Source organism: Schistocerca cancellata, unplaced genomic scaffold, assembly GCF_023864275.1.
Source record: "Schistocerca cancellata isolate TAMUIC-IGC-003103 unplaced genomic scaffold, iqSchCanc2.1 HiC_scaffold_782, whole genome shotgun sequence".
NCBI lineage: Eukaryota > Metazoa > Arthropoda > Insecta > Orthoptera > Acrididae > Schistocerca > Schistocerca cancellata.
Window position 1 is genome coordinate 630,970 of NW_026046793.1, and position 24,096 is coordinate 655,065.

The following is a 24,096-nucleotide window of genomic DNA, read 5'->3' on the forward strand; positions in this document are numbered from 1 at the left end:
TTCATGGTATTTTTTTTCTGTCATTGCAACTACAAAAATGCGTGATTTTTTTCACCAGAAACGTTTTGCTTTATTGAGGTAAAAAAAGATCACGCATTTTTGTGGTTACAATGGCAGAACAAAAATAACTTCAAGAACTAATACCTTCAGCTTCCCTACATTCCCCCTATTAAAAACAAGAGCTCCATCATAAGTTGCAATTCTGGATGAAATCCATCAGTAGCGTAAGCCAAAACAGGAATTTCTTCTTCATAAACAAAGCAGCTGGTTTGTTATTATTCCTAAGATGAAGGAAAGAGTAATGCACCATTTATAGAACCAAAGGATATTATCACAGCAACTAGATAGCCATAGAATGCTTGAAGGTAGTCCTTGGAATTATTGTTCACTGAGCTAGTATTAAAGTGTTGCTTCAAAAAGCGAGTGTGGCATGAAAGTCGCATCACACAGTTGTTTTTCAGGTACTTCAGATGCGATTTAATTACTGAAATTTTGAGTTCTTCTAGTCCATTATATTTTCGGTCAGTTTTATGAATGTCCTCTCTTAAGAAAGAAATGTGAGACCTTCACAGTTTAGACTATAATTAGAACAATTAGTTCATTCATAAACGACGCAGTCCGGCATTTTTGATCAAAACACTTCCACCAGAATCTAATGTTCAAAACAACTGGCATGGCAGATGTCACCTTCAGGTTTGTGACACAACAACTCAGATTATACCTCCATGGTCGATTCCATAGAGTAGAAATGACTTTGGAGTGAGCATTTCGAACAGATTACACAACACCATGATGAAAAAAGTATGTGACATTTCAAAGAGTTCTCTTAAGTGAGGACACTCATTGAAAACACATATTATTTAAAAGGTGCAGCTTATTCACACTTTTGAAGATACAGCAGTGAAATTTTGTACTATGCTCTACATGACAACACATTTACTGTTAAGTTCCTGTAGTTATATAATTTAACTTCATGGAAGTTAAAATTTTATTTTCAGCAAATTTAACACCATTTGTTCGAAAGCAAGGCTGCGAAAAAGCTGGAAACACCCATAATCTCTCTTAATTTCGAGTTGAGAATGTAGCTTAATTAAATCTTATGTATTTGTATTCTATAGAAAAGTACGATATTCTAGTTGCAGTCATTTATTTGAACAACGTATCTCTCATAGCTTTACTTGTACAGCGCAATTCCATTTCTCTTTAGAACAATTTTGCAACCATTTCGCGTTCCTGTTTTCCTCATTTAAAATTCTGTATAGCTTGATGCCTTTTGCTGAGTTGGTACAACAGTTTGGTGCAACATGTAGGAATCTTGATGAAAACAGTAACGAACACAGACCTTGATAACCGCCAAAAATTTCATTTTCGAAGATAATACCCAAATACCCACAATACCTTCAACTTGATGTGCTAACGATTGTGTATTATGTCACTTCCTGTGTTTTGTTGCAGGAACAGTCTTGTTCAGTGGCCTGGATATTAGAGATCCATGAAGATATAATAAGGAATATTGTAGATATGTCAAAAAGTTTAAGCTGACATCCACCATGGTAGTCACCCAAACATTAGCTCTTTGGGGAAATGTGTTGATTGAAAATGCCTGCTTGCAGCATTTACTGGTGTACTAATAATGCTCGTTATAGTCTAAAGTGCAAATTAATTACATTTCAATAGTGAGTGGACTTTTTCCAAGCGTTATTTTCTTTTATATACATGAAATTTGGCTGCGCTGTGTCGTTTTAATGTAGCAGTTTTGTTTTTGTCACTTGGCTTTAGACTTAAAATCAGTTCATCTCGAAAAGCTCCCTGGATGAACTCTGTGAGAAGGGAAGATTGTAAACTGGCCAAATAAAGCGAAATAAGATCTCACCACTTTTGGCAAGAGGACATAAACTGAGCATCAGCTTTGGTAAACCATATTAAGGAAAATGCTGGATTGTGGAAGTAAACTTCTCGTATCACATACTTCTTTTCCTTGTTATTCGACACTTATAATGAAAAGAAAGTTACATTAACAAAGCGAAATGTGTCTTAGTGCAGGATCAAATATGGATTTAAGACTAGAAAAGGTCTTAAAATTTCTTTCTGGATTTTTATTATTCACAATAGCACTATTAAATTTTCTAGTCAAAACATTTAGCACGTACACAACAGTACTTACAAGGGAACCTCCCCATCGCACCTCCCCATAGCACCAGCCTCATGGCTCTGAGCACTATGGGACTCAACTTCTGAGGTCATTAGTCCCCTAGAACTTAGAACTAGTTAAACCTAACTAACCTAAGGACATCACACATATCCATGCCCGAGGCAGGATTCGAACCTGCGACCATAGCGGTCTTGCGGTTCCAGACTGCAGTACCTAGAACTGCTCGGCTACTTCGGCCGGCTATGAAGAAGAAGGATTACTATATGGAGCTGGAATCTCAGATTAATCGGTAAGAATTTTATGTTATTGTTAATTTCCTTGAATTTCCAGTTTGCTAGAATGTATTTTTCAAATGCGTTTTTCTCGAAATGACATCACATTTGCGTGCAGTCTAACTCAAAGTATAGAAGCGATCATTATGAAAATTTATAGTATGATTCTTTATAAAATTACGTATTATATAAATCAACTTGTCAGATGATATGATTTAAGGGTACTTTTCTTTGCATAATTAGAGGTGAAAATCGAAGTAAATTGTTCCAACTACAGCAAAATTTTTAATTTTCATTATGTTCACCTGTGTGGGGGTTCGTATTCATAGAAAATAAGTTATTAATGTAAAATCAAAACCTTTTCGATTTCAGATGAAAATTGGAATGGGTACACTGCACACAATTGGAGAACTACACTCACAACCTTCAGTAGACAGCACAGCATAACTTATTTTTAGCTGAAATTATTTTAAAAAATCACAAAAACTGTTCGAAATACTGTATAAATTAAATGTCAAAATTTGATTAAATTCTAATTAATTCTTCCCACCCAAAAAATCAGTGTCCAACTGCCTCCTGATGTGGTTTCCCCCATTAAAGTAATGTACAGCACGTAGCCGCATTTATACGCCCAAGAAAACCATTGCAGTTGCCAGTTGGAGCTCCCAGTTTTTAGTGGCGCAACTTCAGCCACACAACTTTTGTCACGCCACAAGAAGTTCAGCTTGGATATACTTTGTTGCACCACTTTCCTACTACCACTGCGCCCTGGTGGCAGTGTTTCGAAACACGAGCATTCTGTCGCAGTTATCGTGTAGTAATTGCTATTTTACTCCATTCGATTTTCGCGTGTTTTATTTTGTTTCTGTAAAAAATGGAAAGTATAAACCAATATTTGAGTGATACATTTTTTAGAGAGAGAGAGAGAGAGAGAGAGAGAGAGAGAGAGAGAGAGAGAGAACATGTAGCCAGAAAAGCGAGTCACAAAAACTTCGTAATTTGTAAAGCCAGACATTGGGTAAATTGTGAATTATATGGAGGAAAAAGCTGTAGTGTGTCATGTCGCAGCTGTTAAACCAAAATTTAGTTACTCAAAATACCTATATCAACGAATAAATAGAGTGTAAAATCCTGGAAAATTTGCGTGTCTGCAAATTATATTTACATGTCAGCTGTTATGTTGTCACTGCAGACAGCATTTAAATCTATGAGAATTATTTCTTTTATAAATGCCTTTTTGTTCCCCCCCCCCCCCGATTTATTCCCGTGCGGAATCTATTTTCAGATCCGGCATTCGGATTTCGTCGTCCTTTTATTTAACTCGTCGCAGCGCTAAGGCAATATAACGTTCATACCCGCACGTATCATTTCAGTTGATGTCGCATTGCAAGCTGTGCAACCACGTAGAATTTGTGGCGTCCTGTGTGAACGGTAGCTCACGATGCCACTACACCAAGCTACAAGCTGTGGCGCCACATAAGATTCGTGCGTGAATCTGGCTTATGTCTGTAGCACTGTGCACCATTATTATATCTCCATTAAACATCACATCTGCATCTCGCAGATGTCATAATTCGTTGCTCATTGGCTAACATTTTTGAAATCAGAAGAAAGGGAAGGAAAGCGAAGGAAGGAAGGAAGGAAGGAAGGAAGGAAGGAAGGAAGGAAGGGAAAGGAAAGTAAGAAAGAAAGGAAAGTAAGAAAGAAAGGAAAGTAAGAAAGAAAGGAAAGTAAGAAAGAAAGGAAAGTAAGAAAGAAAGGAAAGTAAGAAAGAAAGGCAGTTAGGTGTGCTCTGTGCCACCTGTTGAGTTAGGTGAAAAGAGGTCCACTGGCATGTAAACTGTTAACTGTCCTCTTAGCTTCTGGCTTAACTGCACCTTCATAACTCGCAACAACCAAATATTCTTAAAAGCCTTTGCAGTTTCACGTTTATTAGTTCATTCCTAAGAGAGCACAAATCTAATATTTCAGAACATATTCATACTACAATATCAACAAAGTCCCAGAATCTATTACAAATGTGAAGACGGAAAACAGGTATTAGCAGGACGTGAAACTACCATCGGCCCACAGCTCTTAGCCTATTCATTGCTTTGTGATGAACACACGATATTTTCTTTCACCTTACGTTGTCCTGGAGGTTTTTACTATCGCTATGTTATTAACTGACATGTGAGTAAAACAAATCGTACTAAGAGTTGCCTTAAAATGGCATTATAATACGAAAACAGCAAAATACATGAAACTAGTATCGCTTCATCACATTTCGTGGTCCCGCTAAGTTGCAGTACAGCATCACTCATTGATGACAGAATATGATCACATGATATTACCCAGTTTTCGCTTTCCTAAACTGTTTTTCGCAGTAACTGCGCACCTTGGGGCGGTTGTACAACACCCAGTTAGCAGCCGGTTAAGCTCTAACCCCGGAATAGGGCGAGAAACGCCTTGTACGAACCCGGGCTAACGCCTAACCTGAGAATAAACTCGGGGATGGCTTAGGCGGTGATTTCTGGCCGGTTAGCGAGCTTAACCACGGAATAAGTTTTAAAGAGTGCAGGAACACCCATAGATTCAGACAGCGGTGACGATTTTTTGGCTGAAGTGTTCATAACAATGAGGAAGGAGCAGAAAGTGAGACACCGCCCGAATTATTTTGATGAATTCGATGACTCAGAATTTATATGCAGATTTCGCTTGTCAAAGGAAGCCGTGCTTCGTCTTTTCAATCTTGTACATCAGAAACTGGAAACATAGGGTGGACAGGTGAAACTATTTCTCTGTTTTCTAAGATAATATTGTTAAATTGTGTAAAATGTATTTCCTTTCCGTACTTCATGAATTCCATTGTGTTATTTCTCTAAATTAGGCACATTAAAACGACTATTCGTGCCAAAATAGTCTTGCATATCTGGCGTGTGTTACAGTTGTTGCAGTAGTAGAAAGGATTGACTCGTTTTATTTAGAAGACAGTCCCATAATAGACTTAACGAAATCGAAAATCCACACCACTTATGGGTACTATTTGTATGGCAGTTTTAACAAAAACGTAAATTCTCATGTTGCAAAACGCTTTGATAAAACGCTAGTGTCCCAATTTCAGACATGACGTCAATATTGATACACTGTTTTCTATTGGAAATGATCCTTTTTGTAAACACCACAGCAGTCGCAGAACTTTTTATTTATTTATTTATTTATTTATAAGTTAATAAGAAAAAATTCAGACTTTAGTGAATATATTTGGATGAGAGGCCCATTTTTGCTTCAGAGCAAAAACATTGAATCCCACCATTCTTCACTGATGTCTGAACTACACTCCTGGAAATTGAAGTAAGAACACCGTGAATTCATTGTCCCAGGAAGGGGAAACTTTATTGACACATTCCTGGGGTCAGATACATCACATGATCACACTGACAGAACCACAGGCACATAGACACAGGCAACAGAGCATGCACAATGTCGGCACTAGTACAGTGTATATCCACCTTTCGCAGCAATGCAGGCTGCTATTCTCCCATGGAGACGATCGTAGAGATGCTGGATGTAGTCCTGTGGAACGGCTTGCCATGCCATTTCCACCTGGCGCCTCAGTTGGACCAGCGTTCGTGCTGGACGTGCAGACCGCGTGAGACGACGCTTCATCCAGTCCCAAACATGCTCAATGGGGGACAGATCCAGAGATCTTGCTGGCCAGGGTAGTTGACTTACACCTTCTAGAGCACGTTGGGTGGCACGGGATACATGCGGACGTGCGTTGTCCTGTTGGAACAGCAAGTTCCCTTGCCGGTCTAGGAATGGTAGAACGATGGGTTCGATGACGGTTTGGATGTACCGTGCACTATTCAGTGTCCCCTCGACGATCACCAGTGGTGTACGGCCAGTGTAGGAGATCGCTCCCCACACCATGATGCCGGGTGTTGGCCCTGTGTGCCTCGGTCGTATGCAGTCCTGATTGTGGTGCTCACCTGCACGGCGCCAAACACGCATACGACCATCATTGGCACCAAGGCAGAAGCGACTCATCGCTGAAGACGACACGTCTCCATTCGTCCCTCCATTCACGCCTGTCGCGACACCACTGGAGGCGGGCTGCACGATGTTGGGGCATGAGCGGAAGACGGCCTAACGGTGTGCGGGACCGTAGCCCAGCTTCATGGAGACGGTTGCGAATGGTCCTCGCCGATACCCCAGGAGCAACAGTGTCCCTAATTTTCTGGGAAGTGGCGGTGCAGTCCCCTACGGCACTGCGTAGGATCCTACGGTCTTGGCGTGCATCCGTGCATCGCTGCGGTCTGGTCCCAGGTCGACGGGCACGTGCACCTTCCGCCGACCACTGGCGACAACATCGATGTACTGTGGAGACCTCACGCCCCACGTGTTGAGCAATTCGGCGGTACGTCCACCCGGCCTCCCGCATGCCCACTATATGCCCTCGCTCAAAGTCCGTCAACTGCACATACGGTTCACGTCCACACTGTCGCGGCATGCTACCAGTGTTAAAGACTGCGATGGAGCTACGTATGCCACGGCAAACTGGCTGACACTGACGGCGGCGGTGCACAAATGCTGCGCAGCTAGCGCTATTCGACGGCCAACACCGCGGTTCCTGGTGTGTCCGCTGTGCCGTGCATGTGATCATTGCTTGTACAGCCCTCTCGCAGTGTCCGGACCAAGTATGGTGGGTCTGACACACCGGTGTCAATGTGTTCTTTTTTCCATTTCCAGGAGTGTATTTGCGCTTACTCAAGCCACGTTGAACACAGTAATATTATCAGGAAACTATGGAACATAGCTGTTGTGTTCCTCAACATTAGTATTATCCACACCAGCCCATCTTTTTTCTTTTTTTTTTTTTTGTGGTTTTAGGGCGCACAACTTCAATGGTCATTAGCGCCCTGACTACTCTAAGAATGCACCGCGAGGCACAAGTTGACAACAACAACTAAAAGGGAAAACACGATAAAAGAGACTGACAGGCATAGGATTAAAAAACAACATCAAATGTCCTTAGCGAGGTTCGTCAAATTGATAAAACAAAGAACACGAGCAGCTGCTCGTGGGTCATCCGCTAAAATGGCATCGAAAGTATTTGGCAGGTTAAGATCGAGGCGCAGTTGGTTAAGATCTGGACAGGACAGTAAAATGTGTCTAACCGTCAGCAAGTGCCCACATGGGCAGAACGGCGCCAGCGCAGCCGTCAGCAGATGGCGATGGCTGAACCGGCAGTGTCCAATTCTTAACCGGGCTAAAACGACCTCCTCCCGCCGAGAAGGGCGTGAGGAGGACGTCCAAGCCACGGGAAGAGGTTTTAAGGCCCGAAGCTTGTTGTCGGTAAGTGCAGCCCAATCGGCATGCCACAGCGACACAACGCGCCGACAAATGACCCTGCTAAAATCAGACGAAGGGACACAACAAGAAGCTGTCCGAGGCTGGAGGACCGCAGCCTTGGCCGCGGCATCTGTAGCTTCGTTCCCAGGGATACCGACATGGCCAGGAACCCACATAAAGCTAACCGGCGGACCGACGTCCACCAGCCACTGAAGAGAGCGTTGGATCCGGTGTAGGAAAGGGTGAACCGGGTACGGATCACTGAGGCTCTGGATGGCGCTCAGGGAATCTGAGCAGATGACATAAGCAGAATGTCGGTGGCGGCAGATGTAAAGAACAGCCTGGTAGAGGGCAAAGAGCTCAGCTGTGAAGACCGAACAATTGTCATGGAGCCGGTATTTGAAACTTTGTGCCCCGACAATAAAGGAACACCCGACCCAGTCATTGGTCTTAGAGCCATCTGTATAAATGAAAGTCATGTTGATGAACTTCGAACGAAGTTCCAAAAAACGGGAGTGGTAGACCGAACCGGGGGTGACCTCTTTTGGGAGCGAGCTGAGGTCAAGGTGAACGCGGACCTGAGCCTGGAGCCAAGGTGGCGTGCGGCTCTCGCCCACTCGAAAGGTTGCAGGGAGTGAAAAATGAAGGTGTTGAAGGAGGCGACGAAAGCGAACTCCAGGGGGTAGCAGGGCAGAGACATACAACCCGTATTGAAGGTCAAGAGAGTCATCAAAAAAGGAACGATAAGACGGATGGTCGGGCATTGACAGTAGCCGACAGGCATACCGACAAAGCAGTATATCGCGCCGGTAAGTGAGTGGCAATTCGCCAGCGTCAGCATGAAGACTCTCTACGGGACTGGTATAAAATGCTCCGATCGCAAGTCGTAAACCCCGATGTTGTATGGAGTTGAGGCGGCGTAAGATGGATGGCCGTGCAGAGGAGTATACGAAGCTCCCATAATCCAGCTTGGAGCGGACGATCGACCGATATAGACGAAGTAGGACGGTTCGATCCGCTCCCCACGACATACCACTGAGAACACGGAGGACATTTAAAGAACGGGTACAACGGGCGGCCAAATATGACACATGTGGAGACCAGCTAAGTTTCCTGTCAAAGGTGAGGCCTAAAAATTTGGTTGTCTCCACGATTGGGAGAGCAACGGGACCAAGTCGTAAGGACGGTGGGAGAAACTCTTTGTAGCGCCAGAAGTTAATACAGACCGTCTTCTCGGCAGAAAAACGGAAGCCATTGGCGACACTCCAGGAGTAAAGACGGTCAAGAGAACGCTGAAGACAGCACTCCGGGACTCGTGTACGCTGCGCGCTGCAATAGATGGTAAAATCGTCCACAAAAAGGGAGCCTGATACATCAGCTGAGAGGCAATCCATTATTGGATTGATCACGATGGCGAACAGAGCAACGCTCAAAACTGAGCCCTGTGGCACCCCATTCTCCTGGCGAAAGGTGTCGGACAGGACAGAACCCACACGTACCCTGAACTGTCGATCCATTAAAAAGGAACGAATAAAAAGAGGGAGGCGACCGCGAAGGCCCCATGTATGCAAGGTGCGGAGAATGCCCGCCCTCCAACAGGTGTCGTAAGCCTTCTCCAAATCAAAGAACACAGCCGCGGTCGGGCGCTTCCGCAAGAAGTTATTCATAATGAAGGTCGACAAGGTAACCAGATGGTCAACAGCAGAGCGGCGCCTACGAAATCCACATTGGACATTGGTAAGTAGGCGTCGAGACTCAAGCAGCCAAACCAATCGAGAGTTAACCATTCGCTCCATCACTTTACAGACACAGCTGGTAAGCGAGATAGGTCGATAACTGGAAGGCAAGTGCTTGTCCTTCCCCGGCTTAGGAATCGGGACAACAATAGACTCGCGCCAGCATGCGGGAACATGGCCCTCAATCCAGATGCGATTGTATGTACGAAGAAGAAAACCTTTACTCGCAGGAGAAAGGTTCTTCAGCATCTGAATATTAATAGAATCAGGCCCTGGAGCGGAGGACCGTGATCGGCCAAGTGCGGTTTCGAGTTCCCGCATGGTGAATGGGGCATTATAACTTTCACAATTCGAGGAGCAAAAGTTAGGTGGCCTAGCCTCCTCTGCCTGTTTGCGGGGGAGGAAGGCAGGGTGGTAATGAGCGGAGCTCGAAACCTCGGCGAAAAAGCGGCCGAAGGCATTGGAGACAGCCTCAGGGGCCACAAGGACTTCATTCGCGACCTTCAAGCCAGAAACTGGGGAGTGGACCTTAGTGCCAGACAGCCGGCGCAGGCTACCCCAGACAACAGAAGAAGGAGTAAAACTGTTGAAGGTGCTTGTGAAAGCAGCCCAGCTGGCTTTCTTGCTTTCTTTAATAATACGACGACACTGAGCACGTAATCGTTTATAATTAATACAATTCGCCACTGTAGGGTGGCGTTTAAAGGTGCGTAAAGCACGTCGACGAGCACGTAAAGCGTCTCTACATGCTGCGGTCCACCAGGGGACCGGTACGCGACGTGGAGAAGAAGTAGGGTGAGGGATGGAATATTCAGCAGCAGCGAGAATGACTTCCGTGAGGTGTGCGACCTGACGATCACAGCTTGTGAAGGTTTGATCCTGAAAGGTTGCCCTGGAAGAGAAGAGCCCCCAGTCTCCCTTGGAGATGGTCCAACTAGAGGAGCACGGAGAGGGAGTATGCTGCAGGAGATGGATAACACACGGGAAGTGGTCGCTCGAATATGTATCAGCAAGTGCATACCACTCAAACCGGCATGCAAGTTGGGGAGTACAGATAGAGAGGTCTAAATGGGAATAGGTATGAGATGTGTCCGAAAGAAAAGTAGGGGCGCCAGTATTGAGGCAGACAAGATTGAGCTGGTTGAAAAGGTCTGCTAACAAGGAGCCCCTTGGGCAGGATGCTGGAGAGCCCCAAAGGGGATGGTGGGCATTGAAGTCTCCAGTTAACAAAAATGGTGCAGGTAGCTGAGCAATAAGTTGCATCATGTCTGCCCTGGTAACGGCAGATGACGATGGAGTGTAAACGGTACAAAAGGAAAACGTAAAAGTGGGGAGAGTAATGCGGATGGCAACTGCCTGCAGGCCGGTGTGCAACGTGATGGGATCGTAGTAAATATCATCCCGGACCAGCAACATAACCCCTCCATGAGCTGGGATACCTACCACAGGGGGTAGGTCAAAACGCACAGAGGTGTAGTGTGCCAAGGCAATTTGATCGCATGGGCGTAGCTTCGTTTCCTGGAGGGCTACGACGAGCGGACGACGCAAGCGGAGCAGCAACTTCAAGTCCTCTCGGTTGGAGCGAATGCTGCGAATATTCCAGTTAATAAGTGCCATTGTAAGAAAAGGAAGATGAGAGAAGGGGTCACCTCGAAGGCCGCTTAGGGCCTGGCTTCGAGCGAGCACTGCCGCCGCTATCAGTAGGCGGACAGTCATCGTCCATGGGGTCTATAGGGTCATCGGCCATCTCGGGAGGATGGCCGGGAGGGGGACCTTCCTCCGCCGGTGAACGGCCAGATGTACGGCTACCAGCGGTGCGGCCAGGCGAAACGGATGACGGCCTGGGGCGGCAACCGCTGGGTGGCGCAGGAGAAGAAAGGCGCCGTGGCGGAGAAGGAGAACTGTGCTTCCTATGCGCCTTTTTAGAAGGACGTTTGGTGCAAGTACCGGTCGAAGGCTGGGAGGTCGAGGGACGGAGGAAGTCTGCACGGGATGGTTCCTTCTTAAAGGCCCGTGCATCTGACTTCGGGGTCTTTGACTTAGCAGAAGCTGAGGAAGTGGCTGGTGTCTGTGGGGTGATGGGAGGAAGAGGAGACGTCGACCGCGCGATCTTAGCGCTGGCCGAACGGACGACCGTGGTGCTGAAGGTCAGATCGCATGTCTGGGTTGCTACCTCCCTGGTAGTCCGAGGAGAGGCGAGGACAGTGCTGTATTTCCCCGCTGGGAGCAGCGTGGGCTTCCTACTAGCCAATAGCTTGCGAGCAGCCGAGGTGGACACTTTCTCTTTGACCCGTATTTCCTGGATACAGCGTTCTTCCTTATAGACAGGACAGTCGCGGGAGGAGGCGGCATGGTCACCCTGACAGTTCACACAACGAGGAGACGGAGGTGGACAGTCACCCTCATGGGCATCCCTGCCACAAGTGACACATTTAGCCACATTGGAGCAAGACTGTCGAGTGTGATTGAAACGCTGACACTGGTAGCAGCGCATAGGTGTCGGGACATAGGGGCGAACAGAAATAGCCTTGTAGCCCGCCTTGATGCGCGATGGCAGCTTAACACTATCGAAGGTCAAGAAAAGTGTCCGGGTCGGTACAAGGTCATTGTTGACCTTTTTCATGACCCTATGGACAGCCGTCACGCCCTGCTCAGCGAGGAAAGATTGAAGCTCCTCGTCAGTCAATCCGTCGAGGGAGCTACTATAGACTACACCACGAGACGAATTCAAAGTTCGGTGGGCCTCCACCCGGACAGGGAACGTGTACAAGAGTGTGGCCCGAAGCAGTTTTTGTGCCTGAAAGGCACTCTCAGTTTCGAGTAATAAGGTACCGTTACGCAACCTGGTACAAGATTTGACAGATCCGGCTATGGCATCTACGCCCTTCTGAATAACGAAAGGGTTGACAGAGGAAAAATCCTTTCCGTCCTCAGATCGAGAAACTACGAGGAACTGTGGGGCAGGCGGTAGTACTTTTGTCACTGTTGGCTGGTCACGTTTCCGTTTTTGGGTCGAAGTCGAAAGCGATGGAGTAGAATCCATTGCGGAGGAATCCCCCATGATTGCCAGCGTCTCCGATGGCGCGCTCCTTCCTTGTGGGGACCCTCTCAGAGGGCACTCCCGCCTTAGGTGAATGTTTACACCTCAGGTCACACCCCCCGAGAAACAGACGGAGGGACCAATTGGCATGGTCAGAAGGTATCAGCTCAGGCAATCACCCCTTCCCGGGCCTGGCCTTTACCAGGGGGTACGCGCGTGCCTTACATGTCTACCCAGGGCGGGGACTTACGCGTTACCCCGTCACCGGCTACGCGTGCGAACGCGTGGGTCGGCCTTCAGACACGCACAGGGAGGAAGGAACAAGAGGAAAAAGAAGAGAGAGGGAGAAAGAGGACAGACCGTCTCAAACGCCGAGGCGGAGACCAGAGAAGGCAAGGAGAAGAAGGCAATGAGAAGGCAAGGAGAAGTCAAGGGAAAGAGTAAGGAAGACAGTGAGGTGGAGAAGAGCAAAGAAAGGAACCAACAAAAGGAAGGGAGAAACGAGAAGTGAAAAACCAAAAAGACCACGATTATAGGTCGTGGAACCGTCCGTCTCCGGACGCAGGCGCTAACTACCCCCGTGAGGGGGATGGACTCCTTGTAGTCGCCTCTTACAACAGGCAGGAATACCTCGGGCCTATTCTAATCCCCGGACCCGCAGGGGGGACCAGCCCATCTGAAAACATCTCGACCTCTCCCCTTCAGTTTATCTGTATATACTTTATATGACTTCCAGATGGATGGAGATAAGGTAGCTGTCAACAGCTGTTATGTATTTGAAACAATGCATTTTCTTGCCATCAGCTGTACATTGTAACTTTTTTCTCTAGTACATTCGGTTTTTTCAACCATCATGAAGGAAGAAAAGTAATACACACGGATGGTTGAAAAATACGTTGTGTAATTACTGTGTTGTTATTATAAAATCTGCAGTGGTCAAACAGCTGATCATCAAGATTAACAAATACTGCAGATTTTATAACACAGTAATTACACAATGTATTTAAAAAATTCCTTTCCAGATGTTAATTTCTAAATTAAACTCCGTGACGCCTGTGTTGTTGGTGGTTATTGCAGTCTCTGAAAAGATGACATGACGTTCATTATTTCAAAAAGCTGCTTGCCTTTCAAAATAGTTACTACATTATCTGCCTACGAAAAATTCATCATCTACCATATTGGACGGAATATTCTTACATAGAAACGTTGCGTCAGAATCAAAATGACTAGTGCGGCCATCTGAAGAAAGTTTAATTAAATTGTGTTTTTTTGTATACACAATTACAAATTTATGTTCGACAAAAGGTCCACCGCCAATCTGGAGCCTATGCTGCCTTAATGCAGCACAATATTTTCTGGTCTCTTTCTTTAGCGTGTCATATTTCTGTCGCAGCTGATCACTGGTTCTGCATGATGATGATGATCGTTAATTATAGAGATCGCATACTTTCTCCCACGCTTTGTTCTGAAATTTGGAAAGATATCTTATTAGTCAAACAACGAATACTCAATCATTTAACCAGTTTCAAGAGATATTTCATTATACACACATCACAAGCTTAGTTAAATGTTTTGACTGACCTTTTCACTACATGATACTGCATGCGTTTTCTTGTTCTCTATTATGCTTCTGAAATCGTGAACGATATCGACAAGCTTTAATATATCTTCCAGGGAATAGTTTTGGGCTCTCGATCATTTTAATTGAGCTCTTTTTGCAGATGACTAGACGTAAATAAACTTCAAAAACGCGTGAAAATACCCAGAGTGTTCTCCCACTGTTACCAACTTAACTGAACGAGATCGCTATTCCAGGGTTAACTAACCAGAGAATAAAAAGGCATCGTACAACCATGGAGGTAAAAAATAAGAGGAGTTGTTCAAATGGCTCTGAGCACTACGGGACTCAACTGCTGTGGTCATCATCAGTCCCCTAGAACTTAGAACTACTTAAACCTAACTAACCTAAGGACATCACACACATCCATGCCCGAGGCAAGATTTGAACCTGCGACCGTAGCAGAAGAGCAGCTCCGGACTGGAGCGCCTAGAACCACACGGCCGGCAAGAGGAGTTGTCATGACGTCGCAAACTTGAAGCCAACCCAAGTGAAGATCCGCCATGTTAGCTACCCCAAAGCATTCGCTTCTGGTGGTTTGATTCCGTGTAGCCGTGAAGTGTTTTGATAAAAAAAAAATGACTGCTACATCGCTTACGGGTGTACTAATCGTTCTAATTGCAATCTAAAGTTTAAACAAATCACATTTCATTCGTAAGTGGACATATTTAAGCGTTATTTTCTTATATGTAGTACTTGAAATTCTGATGCACTGTAAATTTGTACAGTATGGTTTTATTTCTATGATTTGACTTTAGATTTCGTATCAATCCTACGCAAAGAGCTCTCTGGAGGTGAGCTTGGTTTTCATTATTTGGTTATTCCCAAGTAACTGAAAAGTCCTGGCAAGAAATATCCTGGAAATGGGGACTAATGTTTTAAAATGCGATAATTTAATATAAATGTAATGTAACTACATGTAGTTAATTAAATCTTCAGTAAAATGTGTGGAACACCTGTTACAGTGGTTAAATTATAAGTACTTAAAGGGTTACATACTTGTTAAAGCAAAGCTCCCTATCTAAGTCCAGGCAATTTAGATAATGACAATCACAGTGTTGTCGTGTTATCCTGTAAATTGCTGTTATTTGCCACACCGAATGTCACTTGGTAGGTACAATTTAAAAACCATGCAGATGTGTAAACTACAATGGGCCTGACAATCTTAAATTCCGTTCTTTTCCATCGTAATTTAACGAATCTTTCACTTTGTTGACGTGACAGCTGGCTTGTTTATATCTTCCCTGCATACATCTATGGGACTTCAAAGGAAATAAGATAAGTTTCTTGCAAATTTGGACATTTAAAATTTGTATTTGACTTGAAAATGCAACGATTACAAATCGGTGCCTCTAAACTACCAATCATTGCTTTTGGAGTTCTGGCTTTATCAATCATCGACACAAACACAATGAAAGTGAATTCAAATGGATTACGAAAGCACGCTTTCCATAGCTCATATTTCTCTTCTCGGTTATTCTAAGTGTATAAACAAAAAGGAATTACAGTACTGAGGACAGAAGCGTCGTATTACTGTATCGAATACGCATTTAAGACCAGAAAAACGTTTAAAGTTGCGTTCCTTATGCTGTGTTGTTCACTAAAACAGGTGTAACATTTACTATATAAAATAAATATCGCGTGCACATAACAGAAATAGCGAACAAGAAGCAATTGTAAACACTCGTCTGCTAATGTTTTGGGGGATCCAAGATGGCGGCAGGCCCCACCCACTGGCTTCAAAACAACGTACAGCGGAAGTCTGTAGCGGCATCTCCCCTTATTCCACCTCCATGCGTACAACGCGCTGTCAAAGTTATACCGTGGTTAGCTAACCTTAACCGGGCATTGTACAACCGGCCCCCTTACAAGATATTTTTCAACCGTTATAACATACGAAGCACACAGAAAATTTAATTTACACAGAGTGAATTATATGAAACTTGGACCGCAAACATTGCAGAAATGGAAAGTGCTATTGATGTGCGATATCCACAGAACGGATTGCTAGTCAGAGGCTTGTATTGTTAGCTCGTAGAGTGTCTGTAATAATTCTTGGTAGTGTATTTTTCGTACAAACACACACTTTTTTTGAATGGAACAACGAACATTGACACCAACAAACTAAAAGTAGAGTAAATTGGAGTTTCAGTTGTGTTTGTTGAAGGATTCTAGTGCGAGTCATTTACGAGATACCATATTTTGAAAAGTTCCCACTCCATCACTTACCTAGGGTAACCAGCGTATTTTGAGTGAGGATTTGCACACGCGACATGTTGCCACTAAATTTGTCGCGCATTCCCACACGAAAAAAAAAATAAATAAATAAAAAAGCGCATGAATGTGTGTCAGGACTTGTAAACAGAGAAAGTAATTAAAACTTTTTGAACAACGACATTACAGGTGATGAGAGTTGGTGTTACGGATATGACACGAAAACCCAGCAAGCGACGGTTGCGGTCGAATGTGCAGACGATGGTCGTAGTACTTTTTATGTACATGAAATTGTGCATCGAAAATTTGTACTTCCTGGCAGAATGTCAGTCTTAAGTATTCTTTTCGAAGTTTTAAAACATCTGTAAGAGGATTTGTGGAGGAAGGCCTGGAACTTTGGCTATCAAGTGTCAGGTCCATTTATCATGCCAATAATTCAACTCTGCAAAGATATCACACACAACCATAGGAGCTGCCTTTATTATTTATAACTTTATTCCAATTGGCCCCAGTGCTTTCCCATTTTTCACAGGCTTCACAGCTTTACAAATTTCTTGTGAGGTTATCTGTCGTGGACACGGATATTTATCTTCTTCCATCAAGTTTAACATGTCTTGTATAAATTGGTTTCTTTTCTCTGTGAGCAGCGCTTGGTAATACTTAACCCACTCCTAAGCTTATCGGAGGAATCTCAGCACTTTTCAAACCACCACCACCTTTCACACTCTGCTTGCCCTACTACCATCTAAGTTTTTGTTTATATCCTCTCTGACTTTCAGCACAGCTCATTTTATGCTTTAGTAATGGCCCTTTGTGCTTCTTTCTATTTAGCTTCGTATGTTTTATGGACTTCATCAAGCCAAGTGCTGAGCTATTTATTATAGGCCTCCTTTTTCATTTTCACCAATTTCTCTCCTATATTCCACCATTGATTCTTCCTTTCCCATCCCCCCCCCCCCTTACCAGCGCTTCAAAGGCCACCTCAGGCATAATTACTTTGGCAGACCAATACATACTTTCTACAGCATCATCCTTGATGTGTAATACCCTGGCTGCCAATCTAGGTTGATAGAGGAAATGTGTTGATCTTGCTTCAGGCAGATTCTTCACAGTGTCAAGTTGCTAACATTCTACACCTAGTTACTGAATTAAAAGTAGTAAATTACCTGGCTCAGCTTGAAAAATAAGAGCCTCATTAAGTGTCATGTTTCATTTTTAGAAATAATGTGAAAATTGGAAGTTTAATGTAAACATTTTTACACTACAGTTAAAAAAATTATTAAAGTTATTTTAAAAACTAGTTGCCAAATCAAACACATGAAAGAACATGAAATAAAAAGCAATGGCTGCTCGCTTAATTGGTCAACATAAAACAACTTTCCTCTGATAATTGTTGTTCTGCAGTCCATCAAAATGAGAGATATGTAGAATTCTCTTCATGTTACCAGAAAAATATATATGTATTACACACAAGTTAATTTTTGTATAAAGTACATAATTTAAAAAAATTGAAATCGAATGAGTGACTATACAAAAAAAGAGCAAAACCAGTCAAGTGAGATCGAGGCAAGAGAACGAGACTAGCTGAAGTGAACTGTGAACAATGTTCCACGGAATGAGACCAGACGTGACAGAAGTGAACCACGAAAGACCATCTCCTTAGTTGTTTCTTTGGACCCATTTGTTCGACTCTACTGGATGCCTTTAGACATTGCGTGCTACAGGAAATTTTGATTCCTGTGCTTAACAGAAATTTAAATTTCGTGATCCAAAGCTCAGATAATAATGCAATTTGCACCAAACTACACTCATACATATTATGTTTCAACCTCCTTTGTCATCACGGTGAACTACTATGTTCCCAGAACTGTTAGATACTACAAATAATCTTGCTGAGACACCATTTGAACTTTGTGTCTACAATTGGAAGGCAAAAGTATGTTACTTGCCGCACAGAAACGTTCCTTTTATTTTTCTTTCTTCACATTTTTAGACGTAACGCATATCAACAATCCCACGCCTTACAAAAGAGGCTGAAAAAATGGTTTTAATTTCCAAGGACAAAACACTGAGGACCATCAAGAACCAGATTGACTGCTTAAGATGAAAGAAAAAGATGAAAACATTGAAAGTTTTGTTAAGCATGCTTGCTTTAATTTTATTAAGCAGGTTGATAGGGTGGAATTTTGTCTTCTATTCAATTATGAATATGCTCAGTACTTGCAATTCGTAACTGAGCAGAACTCTATTCTTTTGAGAAAACAATTTCTGCCATATCACTGACAAATACTGAAATGAAGTAACACACTTCCAACCAAACAGTATCCAAGAAGTCTTTAATACTGATTACAAAATAGGAGATCCTGATTTCGACTTTCAGTGTACCAATATATCAACAGCAGAAGAAGAATACAATTCATTTGGAGACCACAGTGACAATAAAAGGATGCACAGCAGACTAAAATCACTGAGCTCCTATCAAGATTCCACTGAAAAGTACAGAATGCATGAAGTTTTTTTTTACTTCTGAGCATCAACTATTGAAAGAGAACTGTCACATGGATTGTGATCAACTTTTCGTTCCAACTAGTATCAATGATGACAAAAACTGGGCCGCCAAATATTATGTAAACACTAAGGGAAAGAAGAAAACCATCCTTCCGAACATAAGCATATATAAAGTTCATTAAATATTTCAGACCAAGAGTTCTTGTATATAAAAAGTATTAAGCCAACCACGTAAAACTGTATTCAAAATTGTTTACAGAAGAGGGCAGAATATTGATGGTTTCTAATTACTGGAAGACCGAGGATTTGTCCAAGCAAACATGAATATATCGTAGGCCCTACTGTTGAAATAAAACATCAGTAGAAGTATCCTAAGAAAGACAAAGGATAACCCTTGTTTATATTTTTGAAATAACGGACAACAACTGAGTATCTGAAAGTTTGTATTACATGCATGCTGTGATATTAACTGACAATTCAACTTTGAAAAAATTAAAGGTGAATCTGCAGTAGATCTTCAGGACAAACAAGATAATCCTTTCTCAGTTGGCGGCAATGCTAAAAATTACATGCACACACCTATTAAATCAGTCCCATGCATTGAGAATCGTTATCTACCAACACAGAAGTCCCACAAGTTTATAGGAGGAAGAACTATAGCAGTTATCTATGGAGACAATGCTAATCTCTCTACATTTAAAAAAGTATTCAAAATTAAATTCAATAAATCTTTGTGGCCAACACAGATTCAAGTGAGTTTGCAGAACTTACAATATCACAATATTTGACTATAAAGTGAAACAAGGAACTTGCTGTATGTGGCACGTGGAAGATGGAAGTGAAGGGAAATTTCAACACCCATGTACAAATTTATTGTAAAGATGGTCAATTCACATGTAGGAGATTCTGCAGACTTTATATTTTACTCACAATTCTCATCCTTTAAAAAACTAAATACTTCATGAAAGAGCATACAAGAAATGGAGATGAGTATATTTGCCAAATGAAATGGACACGAAGTGAGGAAGCAATGTCTGTTTCACATCACTGTTCAGTAGATTACAAGCATGAAGAAAAATCCACAATTTCATGATGTCTTTGCATCATCATACGATTTCACTGATTTTAAAAACCTTTTGAGTAAACTAGAGAAGCATTTCATGATGAACAGAGATCTTAAAAAAAATCCTGTTGAAAATTTAAAACAGTTCATGATTCATGAAGACCACTTCAAGTAATTGTAAAATTTTTTTAGTGAAGATTATCAAGCCGCAAAAACATTCCAAAGAGAAGTCGACAGAAAGAAAATTGAGTCAAACCATGAAAGGCAGAGTAAACTGAGGAGATATTCATGAAATACAAAAATATAATCTGCTAGAAAATAGAAAATCATTTGTTACTGGAAAGCTGTGCAAGCCTCCAAAATATCAACAGAAATATCTAACAAAAATAATGACTTAATTTCTCTAGTCAATGGAAAATATGTTCCAACTCTTCATTTTAAGTTTTCTGGTCCTCTCAGTGTCAACAAAAACTAATTTTTCTTATTAATTGTACAAGCAAGGTCCCCAACGTCGATAGACATACAAACAAACACAAACATACGCACAAAATTCAAGCTTTCACAACAAACGGTTGCTTCATCTGGAAAGAGGGAAGGAGAGGGAAAGACGAAAGGATGTGGGTTTTAAGGGAGAGGGTAAGGAGTCATTCCAATCCCGGGAGCGGAAAGACTTACCTTAGAGGGAAGAAAGGACAGGTATACACTCTCTCTGGCGCGCGCGCACACACACACACACACACACACACACACACACACACACACACACACACACACACACACACACATTATATATTGTGAGCCTACAGTGAAGATCTCTAGTTCTTTAAGTAAGTGTCTGCAAGATGATCTTGGATGAGCTCCAACAATTATTCTGATTACACGCTTTTGTGCAATGAACACTCTTTTACTCAATTATGAGTTACCCCAGAATATGATGCCATACAAAAGCAAAGAATGAAAATAGGCGTGGTAAGATGTATATCCCCAAAATTTGCAATGACCCTAATAGCATAAGTAGCTGAACTCCAACGTTTCAGCAGATCTTCAGTGCGTGTGTTTTCTAGTTCAACCCCTCATCAATGAATACACCTAGAAATTTTGAATATTCTACCTTAGCTACAGATTTCCGATCAAAGTCTATATTTATTAATGGTGTCATTCCATTTACTGTGTGGAACTGTATGTACTATGTTTTGCCAAAGTTTAATGAGAGCCCATTTGCAGAGAACCATGATTTTCTGAAAAACATCACTTACAATTTCACCACTTAATTCTTGTCTGTTGCCTGCGATAGCTATACTTGTATCATCGGCAAAAAGTATCAGCTCCGCATCTTCATGAAAATAGAATGGAAAGTCATTAATATATATTAAGAACAGCAGAGGACCCAAGACCGAACCTTGCGGCACCCCATTCTTGATTGTTCCCCAGTTTGAGGAACCACCAGTTTTTCTGCATATTATGTGAACTGCTTATTTCAACTTTCTGCACTCTTCCAGTTAGGTATGATTTAAACTATTTGAGCGCTGTCCCATTCATACCACAGTACTTGAGCTTATCTGGAAGTATTCCATGATTTACACAATCAAAAGCCTTTGAGAGATCACAAAAAATCCCAACGGGTGACTTCCAGTTACTCAGAGCATTTAATATTTCGTTAGTGAAAGTATATATAGTGTTTTCCACTGAAAATGCCTTTCTGGAAAAGAAACTTACTTAGCTCAGCCTCTACCTAGTGACCAGAGCAGTGTATATAGCGGACTTTCACGTCACCAGCAGCGAGGCTAATGTGGACTACTATGGAGAGCTTGTACCACAACACCTGGACTATCTTGAGTTGAGTAATTTTCTATTCTTTTGAGTAAAGAACCCAACTAATACTTGCACACAGTTTGTATTATAGAAGAGGATACCGGCCACCAAACAATATCCCCTCCTTGCTTCCCACGGTATGTGCCTACCGTGAGAATGAGACGACACAAAAAATTTTATTTTAACTGTTATTTTCAAACTGAGGAATTTTGTAACTTCCATATTAATATTACAAATTCTGAAAAATGGTGAGTATACTTACTTGTTACAGACGGAGAGGCCACATTGGCAAAATCGACCAGCGCTACTGTTGTATTCATGTTTAGGATAAACAGTTGTTTCATTACATTAGAAAGTCTCTCAATTATTTTGTTAAGTCCCATAGTGCTCAGAGCCATTTGAACAATTTTGAACCAATTATCTTCACATTACAATTAAAAATTTATCAGGATACTTATTTTTTTCATATTAGACAGTAGTCAGAAAAACAACAATGGTCATTTGAAATTCTCTTTAATACAGTTGGGGAAATCAAGTGGTTTAGCACTTCAGCTCTTACACCATCCAAAATTTTAGTGAAACAGTTACAGAGAGTTTCAAAGTTTTGTTCTGCTGAGCCTATCAATTTATTTGACGGGGAAAAGTTACAACCTCTAAAGTTTTAAACTTTAGATAATCCATCCATATTACAAAAACTTATGTATACACATATGTATATTCCACATCTCCTAAACCACTGGATCAGTTTCAACCAAATTTGGTACACACGTCCCTTACTGTCAGGCAACAATTGCTGTGTGGGTAAGAACCACCTACCTATTACAGTTCAGGAGTAAAATGCCATACACATTGAGATGGAAAAATGGTCACATCATGCATGACGTTTAAATTTATTATAACTAAATAGCTGAACAGATTTCATAAAACTTGATAACAAGATAGCTCAAATCCTGAGGAAGGACAAGCCTTATTTACAAAGTTTACAGTACAAGATACTTACCGACGTTAAGAATCTTACGTGAATTAGGGGAAGTATTTACTCTTTCACATTAGAACTTTATCATTTTTGAGAAAATGCTTGTGTTAATCAATTTGTGCTACTTGATAAAATTGAAAGAAACGAATACAGTGCTTATACAATCTTCGATGTGTTTAATCCATACTTCCAAACTATTTGTTACATAGCATGTAGCTACTATGATTGCTATCAAGTATTTGCCAACGGGAGTACTTAGTGACTTGCAACCAACTTTATCCTTAATTTCAAACCGTTACTCAATTTTTTTCTGACTTGCAGCCCTCACAAAATTACGAGACGAAAAAAGTTATCACATAGTACATTTTGCAGTTCATGCAGTTAAAATGTCACATCAGGGATGATGTTTAAATTGATTACTACTTTGCTGCTAACTCTATTACCAACACATTTAGCAGACAGTATTCACATTTGCTGCTGAATGTACCATAGAGGGAAGGGAGGGGGGCAGACATGGACGAGGTGGAGGCGACAGATGGACAGAGAGGGGTGGGAGCATAATGGGTCGGGGAGGGGGGGGGGGTGCATACACAGGCACTGCCACATACTCAGATAATTACATATATGAAATCATAGTTGTGCATCGGTGCATTGCAAAGACCATTACTATGTAGTAGTATAATGAAGAAAGTTTATTTTAATTTACATATTGCACAGATAAACGTATAAAAAGCTATAACTCAACCAGGTTCTTGCAAGTTAACAGAGCAACATAGCTTTTGTTAAGTATTAAAACAATATGATGTTATCTATAAAAATTTGTAAATCCTAATTTTCAAATATGATTTCCCCACAACTTATTCCTTCATTTGCTTTCTTTCCACGAAAGCTGTTACACGATCCCAGTGTGCTGTATGCTGCAATATGTTCTTTCCATTCACAACCATATCTTCTGGAACACCTGTCTCAAATGGTTGTTGCCACCTAAAATATAGAAATAAAGTGCTTTTTGTGTTGATTACCCACAGCAACAAACAGTGGATGTAAGTGATACAATCAGCAAAGAACTACAAGCACAGATTCACAGGACATCACTGGCAGAAAGAGACTTATGACACTGATATCCAGCTACACATGTAACAATAAGGACAAATAAGATCAGGCATTAACTCACATGTACATGAATTTTTTATTGTATAGTCCGTTCACTAGAAAGGGAATCACATATTTAATAAACTGATAACATTCATCTACTGTTTCAAACAGACTGTCAGTAGATTAACATGTCCATTAAGTCTAAACACTAATTCCTATAACGAATAACAAGTACAAATACATAAGCACTTAAGATGGATACATATTCATGTTCGG

At 42.1% G+C, this 24,096-nt stretch overlaps 1 protein-coding gene across 12 annotated transcripts in view; it reads right to left on the reverse strand.

The window, feature by feature from the left end:
• LOC126143123 (disks large homolog 5-like) overlaps positions 1-24,096 on the reverse strand; it is a 1,046,479-nt gene that overhangs the window by 398,046 nt on the left and 624,337 nt on the right. For 4 of the 12 annotated variants that reach the window (XM_049915315.1, XM_049915314.1, XM_049915320.1 and 1 more), the window contains exon 8: positions 23,397-23,709. The exons of 7 other annotated variants lie outside the window; for them this stretch is intronic. In XM_049915315.1, coding sequence (XP_049771272.1) covers positions 23,583-23,709 — 127 coding nt within the window. In that variant the 3' untranslated portion in view covers positions 23,397-23,582. Of the gene's footprint in view, positions 1-23,396; positions 23,710-24,096 lie in introns of those variants that run through there. One more of the 12 variants, XR_007529640.1, reaches the window with a different exon arrangement.